Genomic DNA, 12,238 nt, shown 5'->3' with positions numbered 1-12,238 from the left:
TAAAAAAAACAAACGATACACCAGAATTTAACATGTCCAAAAACAGAGGCATTTTGCCTTGGGAAGAGCCCTTTAGCAGAGGGAGCTCCCTACACCCCCCACCAGCTTCAGCGCTGCGCAGTGCAACGCAACACTCTGTAGAGTGTCACCGTGGAATGTAGCGAATGGGAGGGGGGGAATGTGTCACAATGCCCGGAAGTGACATCAGCGCCGCCAGCCCATTGGCCGTCGCGAGGCGGTCGGACGCCATTTTGTGCGGCAGTCTTGTCTTATTTCCAACTGCGTCAGTGCGGGGCGAGCGGCCGGAGCTGGTAAGAGCGAGAGGCGTCTTATCGTCGCTGGTAATAATAACAACCAACATCATCAATATTATTGTGGAGGTGGCCTTCCTCTGCAATAATAACCCTTCCCTCTCCCCAACCCCTCATCTGTAAACGCCACGTGGTGATTTTCTCTCTCCCCCTCCCCCGGGCCTGGAGGGGGAAGGCTCTCGCCTCTGCTCAGGAAAGGAGGAACACCCAGCGATTCTCCTTCTCCCCCCCCCCCCCCCCCCGTCCCGCGGGTCGGTGTTCACTGTAAATCGTGGGTTTTTTTTTAAAAAATCCCGCCTGGCGAGAGGTGGCTTCTTCCCTCGCATTTTTTTTCTCTCTGTCTCTCCCGCCCCCATCAATTCAACACCTCTTCCCCCCACCCCCACTCCGTCCAGAATGGGGCCCTACCCTCTCCTGATCATGTCCCCCCACCCCACCTCCGGGTGTAAGGGGTGGAAAGCTCATTTTGTTTTTGATAAGAGTTACCTTATCCCCTGATGAGTTCCAGCAGCATGTTGCTTGAGTAGAGCAAAGGGCTCCACGTGCAGCAATGAGCCAAGCAGCCTATAAGCTAGCAGTGCAGAATTGCTATGCCTTGGTTTTGTAGTCTGTAGGAGAGCAGTGCTCTCTATTATATATGTTTTTAAGCTGGAATGCATACTACTCGTCCTTCAGAGAGTGCTCTCATGAGGTTTCATGCTTCCAGCCCCTTGCTCAGTGAGCTTTACACCGAGGTGAACTCTGATGAAGAGCTTTTGCACGAAACGTTGATTCCCCTGCACCTCGGGTGTTGCCTGACCGCTTGTACTTTTCCAGCACCAGACTCAATCCAATTAATGTTGAGTCAGGTGGTCACGTTGTACCAAGGGGTTATAGTCTGGCAGATTTAACTAAATCGTGAGCTTTCGGAGCACTGCCCCTTCGTCATTTCACCCGAAGGAGCAGTGTTTCAAAAGCTTGTGATTTCAAATAAACCTGTTGGACTATAACCTGGTGTCCTACGACTTCTGACTTTATCCCCAGGAGTCCAAAACTGGCATCTCTATATCCCAGTTAGCATTGGTTTGTAACTGCCCAGTTTAAGTTTCATTCTCACTTTTGTTTTCCCTGTTCTATCATGTGATGAGAGAAAGTGAGGACTGCAGATGCTGGAGATCAGAGCTGAAAAATGTGTTGCTGGAAAAGCGCAGCAGGACAGGCAGCATCCAAAGAGCAGGAGAATCTACGTTTCGGGCATAAGCCCTTCCTGAAGAAACATCGATTCTCCTGCTCCTTGGATGCTGCCTGACCTGCTGTGCTTTTCCAGCAACACATTTTTCAGCAATATCATGTAATGGGCATGCTGACCTTTGTGACAAATTGGCAACCTTTTAAAAGTTCTGACATTGATGAACACACTGATCAACCTAGGTTGGAATTGGTAAATAAAAGTTAAAATTGGGTTCAGGGAATCTGTGGGGGAAAAGGTTTGAAAATGGCTTCATAGTAATTCCTCTACCTTCATCTCATAAAGTTACTGCAATTTGCCGACATTCGGGCCCAAGCTGTCTATTGTGCCTGATGTTTATCTGGGTCTCCCAGGTTCTGTAATCCCGAGGTCAATTAACTCTTCGCCTTTCAAAATAACTGAATCTTCCCCTTCCTATTCCTGATTTTTTTTTAGTTATTTTGTGACCTTCCCACCTTGACTGACTGTCTTTTTTGCTTCATATTTTGGATCCCTCTTTATTAACTTGTATCCCAGACACATTTATACATATATTTCTACCCTTCAGTTTTATCTCCAAGCTGTAGTGAGTTAGCACCACTACTCCTGCATAAAGTTTTCAATGTTATTTGACCGCTTGTGCGTTTCCAGGTAACCTGGATTTTATCCCAGCCATAGAGTTTATCACCGAATGCTCTGGTTTCCTCCCACATTCCAAGGATGTGAAGGTTAGGTGGATTGGCTGTGTTTTATCGCCCATAAAATCCAGGGATATGCAGGCCAGGTGGTTTGACCATGTTAAACTTGGGGTTGAGAATCGTAGAATCCCTACAGTGCAGAAACGGGCCCTTTGGGCCAACGAGTCCTGCACCGATGCTCCAAAGAGTATCCCATCCAAACCCTATACTCTACATTTACCCCTGACAAATGCACCTATCTTACACACCCTTAAATACTATGACCAATGTAGCATAACTAATTCACCCAACCTGCATATCTTTGGATTGTGGAAAGAAACCAGAGCACCAGGAGGGAACCCATGCAGACATGGGGAGAATGTGGAAACTCCACACAGCCATTTGCCTGAGGCTGGAATAGAACCCGGATCCTTGGCACTGTGAGGCAGCAATGCTAACCACTGAGCCACCGTGCTGTCCTAAAGAGGAGTGGATGGATGCTCTTTCGGCAGGTTGGTGTAGACATGATGGGCCAAGTGGCCTCTCCACACCATTGGTATTCTGTAATTTGCTCAATACTTTCCTACAGTAATAATGGTAAGCTGTACCTACAATTGATGCCTAACTCATCTCCCCAAAATATTCTATGCAGCCACTATCTGCTGTTTATCAATGTATGCTGCACGGTAGCTCAGTGGTTAGCACTACTCCCTCATAGCGCCAGGGACCCGGGTTCAATTCCAGACTTGGGAAACTGTCTGTGTGGAGTTTGCACGTTCTCTCCGTGTCTGCATGGGTTTCTTACCAGGTCTAGAAATGTGCAGGTTAAGTGAGATGGCCATGCTAAGTTGCCCATAGTGTTCAAGGATGTGTAGGTTTGGTGCATTAGTTAGGAGAAATGTAGAGGAATAGGTCTGGGTGGGTTACTGTTCGGAGGGTTGTTTGGGCCAGATGGACTGTTTCCACACTGTAGGGTTTCTAATTAAAAGTAGTAACCTATGTTAAGTGCAGTGTTACTGGGGTAGAATGGAAGGTGTGTCTGGTTGGGATGCTGTTCAGAGGGTTGGTGTAGACTTGATGGGCCAAATGGCCTCTATCTGTACTGAAACTATTCTATGACTGTAAGTCATTCACTGTCCAATCTTGATCTGTGAATGTTCTCATTTAATTAGATCATGGTTGACTTATATCTGAGTATCAACTGTGCAACTTTGTCCCACAAGCCTAAGTATGCATACCTAATTAAAATCTCCTCTTTTAAAACATTAGTTGACCTAGCCTTGAAAGCTGTTTGAAGAATCGCATTTTGGCTGGCTCCCTGAGCTTGTCATGTTCAGGGGGTCCTCCCTTGTTTTGGTCTCTCCCATCAGGGAAATCCATCCTCTCCCTACTTTCATTAACTCTTTTGATCACCTTAAGGACTTCGGTTAAATCACAGCTCAGATTTCTGTGTGAGAGAGAAAAATGTACCAGAACCCCTCCCCTCAAAAAAAACCCTCCCAAGTTTATTAAGGGGATGGCCTTGAAACTAACTTGTATATTTTTTCAAAGGCAAATGCAAGGTGCTGTGTTATACATACGCTTTGATTGGTTCACCATTAAGCGTTAATCAAAGCACTTTTTTTAAAAACACAGTTAATGTACCAAAAAAGAATTGTTGTAACTTCAAGGAAATACTGAACATGATACTGTATTATTTAACCACTAATTGTCAACTGTTCCAATATAGGCACCGTCCCATAAATGCACCCTTGGTAAAGGCAATTCAGCAACACAATTATTAGTCCCTTGTGGTCTCTCCTTCTGCAGTCCAGTCGTAAAAAAAATCAAAAGCAGCAACCTACCCTTTTTGTTTAGAGGAAGACTCTCTACCTAAGACTTCACACTAGCAGCAGCACACTCAAGCTATTAGTTCCAGCAACCAGCAAAACCCACCAACTAACTGAAGCAAAACCAAAATCCATTTTTGGGAATGAAAGCCTGACCCTGCCCACTCATTCTTTTATCTTAGTTAATAACATCCTGGGAGAATTCAAAGCTGTTCTCCAACTATCTAAAGATGACATTTTGGCTCCATTGTGGCAACATGCTTTTGCAAAAGAAACTGGACAGAACACATCTGTTAAAGGCACAGTATTGTCAAAATACATAGGAATAAGTCTGTGGATACTTCTCATTATATGGGAGAATGCCATTATTGTCGTAAAGTGGCATACCATTCAGTTCATAGTAATGCTGCAAAGATCTGTTTTGATTTATCTACTGAATAAGTATAAAATTTGAGTTCCAGATTCAGTTTTAAAGTCACTGTAACAGAATGCTTCTTGTTTCTGACTTTTATGGAATCCTACCAGATAAAATGAGCTCACGTATATTCATTGGTAGACTGAGCCCTCATGCCAGAGAAAGGGATGTGGAAAAATTCTTTAAAGGATATGGACGAATAAAGGAAATTGACTTGAAGAATGGATTTGGATTCGTGGTAATGTTGCTTTTCAGTTCAACGATTTGAACATTCTGTTTCAAATATTTTATTGCATAAAGTTACAATCTTTGAAAGAGCAAGCTATGGTCTGTATAAATTATCTATATTTTGTTACCACTGTATCTACTGTTAGGAGTTTGAAGATCATAGGGATGCAGATGATGCAGTTTACGAATTGGATGGAAAAGAATTGTGTAGTGAAAGGTAAGAAAAAATTAAAATAGGTGCTTTGTAGCTGACTATTTTCAAATAAAATAGCTGTTTCGTTAAGTGTGTATTATGTTTCTACAGAGTTACAGTTGAACATGCTAGAGCACGGCCCAGAGGGGGTCGTGGAGGACGCTATTCAGGTCGCTTTAGCCCACGCCGCCCACGGAGTGATGGAAGGTGAGACAATTTAACAGCTGCACTACTGGCTTAGAAAAATAGAAAGATGAATGTCACTGAGCTTTATGGCAGGCAAGTCATCAGGAGTGTTGTCTAGTCTGTACCAATTTGATACGGTCACAATTGGCCTCAATGCTGATTTTTATAAGGGAGGATAAAAGTGAACAGGACTTTGAATCTTGATATTTTATCAACAGTTGGATGCAGAGGCTTAATGTGATCCTGCACAGACAACACTGATGTCTCCTATAAAGACCAGTGATGGAATGCAAAGGATAGAATGAAATTACCCTTTGAACTGGTGAACAATAAATAGCTTCTTTCAAAGAATATCTCTCGTGGAAATGTTACATAACTTGCCATGCAAATTAATCACCAAATTGTTACAGCACCGATGGGAGGCCATTCAGTCCATTGTGTCAAGGCTGGCTATCTAAGTATTATGATTTGGTGTCATTTTTCTGCTTTCTCCTATACTATTATACATGGTTCTATTCAAATAATAATCTAATGCCCCCTTGAATGCGTGAATTGACTTGGCCTCTGCCACATTTTCTAGCATTGCATTCCAGCCCCAAAGCATTCATGTGAAACAAATTTCTCATATCACTTTAAATCTGTGTAATTTTGTTGCTCTTCCTTCTATGAGTGAGAAATGTTTTCATTTGTTCTCTCGCTTGCTCTCTTCCCTATCTCTCTCATCTCCCCTTTGTCATTTCTCAAAGTAGAACAGTCTTATCAACGGACGGTTCCTATCTCCGAAACTATTGTAGTCAAAACTCACTTCTGGGCTTTCTCCAAAGCATTTACATCCTTCTTATCGTGTACCGCCCAGAACTGTACACAATAATAGTCTAACAATGTGACTTCTGTATGTAGAGTGTGGACTCCTTGCCTTTATATTCCATGCTATATAATGTAAAATATACTCTCTGCTTTATTAACTTCTATCTCCATCTTCCTGCCCTTTTCAGTGATCTGTCCATATGTACACACAGGTCACCATGCATCTGAGACTTTGTGTTTCACCCTGATATTTTGCCTTTACCAAAATGCATTTCCCCACGTTTTTGCATTGAGCTTCATCTGCCAATTTGACCAATTCACTGCGTGGAAGGCAACTTCGCGTTTTGTCTTGTCTGCAAATTTTGAAATTGCACCAGTGACACCTGCTATGCATTTGTGTCGATTGTGTCTGCAGGCATCCACAATTCATATTCCAGTAATTTTGTTTTGAGGTTCTAATGCTCATGTGAGTAAATTGGTACCAGATTATCATCTTAAACATTCTTTGATATATAATATGAGGAAAATTGATGACTGTTTGCTCTATAAAGAGTAAATTCCGCTGGAATTTAACATGATATTCCTTAACACAGTTGTGAATCTCAGTTAATGCAATTTTGTCTTTTTTTTCCCAGAAATGGACCTCCAATTCGTACAGAGAACAGATTGATCGTTGAGAATTTGTCTTCAAGAGTTAGTTGGCAGGTATGTTACACATAGCAGTGAATCACATAATTCAGTTGCCATAATACCTCTTAAGCTGAATTGTAATTCAACACACAAAGTACTTTCAAGGTTAGCTGAGATTTCACAGCAATAAGTGGAGGGGTATGGCTCCACATAGTACCAGTGACGACCTGTGTAGTGGGACTGTCAACTTCAATTAAAGTGTAGCTCAAATCCTGCACTATTGTTTTGATAGTTGTGAGAAAATTAGCATCACTATACCAGCTATTGAAACTTCTAATGTGTCTTGCCCTATTAGAATGTGGTGGAACTCGCTATGTCAAGTGATGTTAAATACAGAAGCTGAGTGGAACATGGGATATTAATAATGGATTGTAAACAGAGTGACAGATGAACAATGTGTTCCTCTTCTAGAAAGAGGAATATCATGAAATTATGTATCTCATGGAGCTGTTACAGATCATACTAGCCAATCTGTGTTATTGTCTTTCCAGTAGTGTAATCAGGAAAACTACAGAAACATCATGACTTAAACGCTTGTTGGAAAACTTGCCAGGAGAACTGTTCTGAAGGCAGTATCTTGTGCTGGTATAATCGTATGGAGAGCACTGATTCTCCAAAACCCTGACCAAGTTACAATTATTTTTATGTAAGGTTTGATGGTGACCATTGGCAATCAATTCTACTTGGTGTTTATTGCAGTCAAGCCCCATCTTGACACTGTTTTGCCAGTATTCATGCTTCTCACAGAGGTTGCTGTTAGTCAGAAATTGGTGTTATGATTTTTTTTCTTCCTTTCTAAATGATGCTTGGTAGTCTAACATAAATCAAATTGAAATCATAAAATTTGAACCATTTGGTGCACACACTTCCCCTTTTAAAATAGATGATTTTTTAATTTAAAAATATTGGTGAGGGTTGTTGAGCTAACTGCACAGAAGCTTGGCTCACAATGTACCCAGATTCTTTGCCTCTTTCAAAACTGCACTAGGGAAGGATGGACGGTAGTAAGAGGCAATAAAAGGTGCACGATACTGAACTAAATTTTCATTTGTCCATTTAAAAACTTTCATTAAGTACTGCAACTCTAGGAGTGTTGACATTCAGATGATGTAATTTGTCTAAATTGCTTACTTATTTGAAACCTTAAATGTGACATTTTTGTTTGGTTTGTTTGAATTATGTGCAAACTTTAACCAAATATTAAAACCTTTATTTACCAGCCTCTCGTATCGTTGGCCTTGTGACGAGTGACGTTTTCCTAATCGCTCTGGCTTGGTCTCTTGATGGGCCTAGTTGAATTGCCAGTCCTACGTTTCAATCAGTTGGTGATCTGTATTATGCTGGTCTGACCAACATTGGTGGGCGCTAGCTTATGTGCCGGGGTCCGTTCCTGCGCCTCTGAAAATGCTGGTAACGAGTTGTCCTAAAGTCGAGTTGAGAGCTGACTCTAAAATGAGAGGTCCTTGATTGAATGAAAAAAATTCGCTAGTAGGTTGTTTGGAAGCTCGATTTTGAAGTGTGAGGAGCCATTGGTAACCACACAAGATTTAGCAATTCCTGTTCCCATGGCACCGTCAAAACCTACCTTTTAGGATGGGTGATATCCGGGAGGGCTCACGTCGAGTGGGTGCTGAAGAGCACTATCGGGTCGTCAGTCGTGGTGGTACCTGTGCAAGTTCTTCTTGCATTTGCCTGGTTGACTAGCCTAGGGAATTGTACAGGAAGGTAATAAATTTTGATGAAATTAGCTTTGGTTCTTTTGTAGTAACTTTCTCGTTGAAAATGACTGACTAAGTGTGCATATGGCTTGTTTTACATAACAATTGTGATTTCACACAGGATCTGAAAGATTTCATGAGACAGGCTGGAGAAGTTACATTTGCAGATGCGCATAGGCACAAAATGAATGAAGGGTGAGTTAAACAAAGAAATTAATGAATTGATGTATTAGCAAACTTGTTAGTCACATAGGAAGAATTTGCTATAATAAAATGAAGAACTACACGTCCTGAAAATCTGAAAAACAGAAATTCTGAAGAAGGATCACTAGATTCTCTTCACAAATGCTGCCAGATCTTCTGAAGTTTTTTCCAGTAATTTCTGTTTTTGTTTGGTAAGAATTTGATGATTTGTACTCAGCGCAATAAACTAATCTTTGTACATGAGGTCAAAATTGTTTTCAAGCTTACACCAGTAACACCAGGATTTACAGCGCTTGTTAACCTTCTGTACTACTTGACAGCAAACTTTGATGTAATCTCATCTAAATGCTGTTGCTGGAAACATGATCTGAAGGAACAGAGTCCCACATGCATGCTGATTACATCCAGCTTTGTTAATTGCGCCACCGTATCTGACTCCCAGCACTAAATCTTTCAGTCTGCCAAAATAGTCTAGCCATTTAATGTTCCAGAAGATTCTGCTTTTCCGATTGTAGCTTCTTGTGCACTCTTTTGCTGGCTGTGTCATCGACCACCTAAGCCTTATGGCCTGAACTTAACCTCATCTGCACGGCATCTCTTGTGTTTCTTTATAACCCACGCTTTAAGTAAATGTTTAGTTAGTTGGTCTTGGACTTATTTTCTTTTTTGTCTGATAAATCTATGATGTGCCTATAAAATGTTTCTCATTATAGTTGCTGTATCCAAATCTAAGCTGCTGGATTTATTTTTGAAAATATTATAGTTTGTGTGTAATATCTTCTGACATTTTTCGTTTGTCCTGGAAAATAACATTAAGTCTAAACAGTTTATCACACTCTTTCTGACATGACCGTATCGTATTTGGAAATGTGTGTGGTTTACTTCCTGCAGCATGATTCCAGTTCTACGGTACAAATGGAGTGTCACTGCATCATATTCAGCTGCTTAATCAAAATAACAGATAGGTAGCGTTCAAATTGGCAAAAGTAAAATTGTAAATGTCATTTCTCCTTTTAGGGTTGTTGAGTTTGCCTCCTATAGTGATTTGAAGAATGCTGTTGATAAACTCTCTGGCGCAGAGATAAATGGAAGAAAGATCAGACTGATTGAGGAACCTAAACATAGGTAAGTGTCACATAGTCGTCACAGCTTCCATTATTACAAATCAGAACTATATAGTTTCAGTCAGAGCCATAGAGATTATAGCACCAAAACAGATCAGTTCAACTCGTCCATGCCAACCAGGTATCTTAGATAAACCTAGTCACATTAGGCCCACATCCCTCCAAACCCATCCAGATGCCTTTTAAATGTTGTAAATCTCCCAGCCTCCTCCACTTCCTCTGGCAGCTTGTTCCAGTCATGCCCACCTTCTGCATGAAAAAGTTGCCCCTTAGATCTATTTTAAATCTTTCCCCTCTCACCTTAAACCTATGCTATCTAGTTTTGGACTCCCTCAGCCCCGGGAAAAGACTATTTCTATTTACTCTATTGATGTCCCACATGATTTTATAAACCGCTTTGAGGTTGTCCCTCAGCCTCTAATGCTCCATGGAAAATAGCCACGGCCTATTTAGACACACTCTGTGGCCCAAACCCTCCAACCCTGGCAACGTCCTTGTAAATCTTTTCTAAACCCTTTCAGGTTTTACAACATCCTTCCTATTGGAGGAAGACCGGAATTGCACACAATATTTCAAAAGTGGCCCAAGCAATTTCCTCTGCACAGCTGCAACATTTCCTCCCAACTCTTATATTCAATGCACAAACCAATGAAGGCAAGCATACCAAATGCAGCCTTCACTATTCTATTTACATGTGACTCCATTTCCAAGGAGCTATGAAACTGCACTCCAGGGTTTTGTTTTCGTCAACACTCCCCAGGACCTTAATGTTAAGTGTACAAGTCCTGCCCTGATTTGCCTTGCCAAACTGCAGTACCTCTTATCTATCTAAATTAAACCCCATCTTCCACTCCATTGGCCTATCTGATCAAGATACCGTTGTACTGAGGTACCACCTTGGCTGTCCATTACACCTCCAATTTTGGTGTCATCTACAAACTTACTAAATATACCTCCTATGTTCACAACCAAATCATCTATATAATTGACAAAAGCAGTGGCCCCAGCGCCAATCCTTGTGGCACATCACTGGTCATCAGCTACCAGTCTGAAAAGCAACTCTCCACCACTCCCTCCGTCTTCTACTTTCAAACCAGTTCTGTATCCAAGTGGGTACTGGTCCCTGTTTTCCATGAGATCGAATGTTGCTAATCAGTCTATCAGGAGGAATCTTGTTGAACGCCTTACTGAAGTCGTATAGATCCTCTTTGTTACTTCTTCAAAAAAACTCAAATCAAGTTTATGAGACATGATTTCCCATGCACAAAGCCATGTTGACGATCCCTAATCAGTTCTCACCTTTCCAAATATGTTAATCCTGTCCTTCAGAATTCCCTTCAACAACTTGCTCACCAGCGATGTCAGGTTCACTGGTCCTTAGTTCCCTAGCTTTTCCTTCCCACTTTTCTTAAAATATTAAGATCTGTGGTTATCAATGGTACAAATACCTCAGCAAGGGGCCCAAACCAGTTTAATATGCTGAAGTATAAATTTAAGAATGTGAATTTTGCAAGAATAGCAAATTCTTGAAGCACTGTCTTTCAAGTGTGTCAGCTGAAGAATTGTCTAACTGACATAATGGGAGGTTGCGTTTGTATAGTTTAGCAGGGAGGTGGCAAAAAGGTTTTTTTTAAATCTCAAATTTTTGTCATATTGACAGGAGCAAAGTGTTGATGTCACTTTTGAAATCAATTCAAGTGTCCAAACACTCATATAAATCAGTTTTTGTTATGACAGTTGAGAAATGTTGTAAAAATGGGCATTTATTTCCCCTTGATGTTTAGATCTCGCAGCAGATCCCGTTCGCGGAGCCGTTCGTTTTCCAGATCCCGTAGTCGGTCTCGTTCCAGAAGCCGCAAATCCTACAGTAGGTCAAAGAGCAGAAGCCGCAGCAAATCCCGTTCTCGCAGTAGATCTCGTGGCCCTGTCAGGGAACAAAAAGTTCGTTCACCTTCACCATCCAAATCTCCTTCATTGGAGCGACCAAGATCTCGTTCTCGCTCGCGTTCTCGATCAGTGTCAAGGTCACCTTCTGTTGCGAGTGCTGACTAAGTGTATACTGAAAATTAATATAGTAAAAGGGGACTTTTACCAAAATAAAACTGATTTAAGTAGAAAGGAATAAATATCACTATCTGAAACTTAATGCATTTTACTCGGGGTCAGATTGCTTGAGATTATTGGAGTTAAATTGGAATTATTATTTACATAAGCTGTAGTTTTCAAAAAAATTTGTTTATGTTCAATTAATATTACTTTAAAAATGCAACTGAATTTACATTAATACTTAGCCTGTGGGAAATCTGGCATTTGATTTTTCTTGAAATAAAAATTGCAAATTTAACACTTCGGAATGGTCATTTTTCCCATCTGGACTTGTGGTTATGTCTTTGCGTAAGAGTGGTTCGAGTGCTCGTGACACACATTTAGTATACTTCAGCAAAGAAATAAATTGAATGAGTGTTTTCTTGTAGTCAGCCATTCTTGATATTCCTCACTCAGCTTCCCAAATTTGGACTTTTAGTATCGCAGCTACTTCATAATATATCTTTGCATGTAAAAGTAAGGAGAGCTCAGAGCAACTTAAGTACCAGAAGCTACAAAAGAAATAGCATTCAATGACCAAAGTCACTTTCCAGTCCTTGTTGA

General features: G+C 41.1%; 1 protein-coding gene across 2 annotated transcripts; it reads left to right on the top strand.

Annotated features, from left to right (window-relative positions):
• The first annotated feature begins 230 nt into the window (after positions 1 to 230).
• On the top strand, positions 231 to 11,933 carry LOC132818124 (serine/arginine-rich splicing factor 5-like). Of its 2 annotated transcripts, none has more exons than XM_060828832.1 (8): positions 231 to 311; positions 4,550 to 4,677; positions 4,814 to 4,884; positions 4,972 to 5,067; positions 6,489 to 6,558; positions 8,383 to 8,456; positions 9,483 to 9,590; positions 11,374 to 11,933. In XM_060828832.1, the coding sequence occupies exons 2-8, from the start codon at positions 4,555 to 4,557 to the stop codon at positions 11,639 to 11,641; spliced, it is 810 nt and encodes a 269-aa protein (XP_060684815.1). In that variant the 5' UTR covers positions 231 to 311; positions 4,550 to 4,554; the 3' UTR covers positions 11,642 to 11,933. The 2 variants fall into 2 exon arrangements, with proteins under 2 accessions (XP_060684815.1, XP_060684816.1); XM_060828833.1 differs by having other exon boundaries at positions 268 to 341.
• Positions 11,934 to 12,238: the final 305 nt, after the last annotated feature.

Source organism: Hemiscyllium ocellatum, chromosome 8 (assembly GCF_020745735.1).
Source record: "Hemiscyllium ocellatum isolate sHemOce1 chromosome 8, sHemOce1.pat.X.cur, whole genome shotgun sequence".
NCBI classification, from domain to species: domain Eukaryota; kingdom Metazoa; phylum Chordata; class Chondrichthyes; order Orectolobiformes; family Hemiscylliidae; genus Hemiscyllium; species Hemiscyllium ocellatum.
Note: the sequence above shows the minus strand (reverse complement) of the source record. Positions and strands in the feature narration are given on the sequence as shown.

Excerpts from the sequence above, each read along its gene's own strand:
- LOC132818124 (XM_060828832.1), top strand. The coding sequence starts at position 4,555 with ATGAGCTCACGTATATTCATTGGTAGACTGAGCCCTCATGCCAGAGAA. Across the intron at positions 4,678-4,813 it reads AGAATGGATTTGGATTCGTG|GAGTTTGAAGATCATAGGGA; the intron begins GTAATGTTGCTT and ends ATCTACTGTTAG. Across the intron at positions 5,068-6,488 it reads CGCCCACGGAGTGATGGAAG|AAATGGACCTCCAATTCGTA; the intron begins GTGAGACAATTT and ends TTTTTTTCCCAG.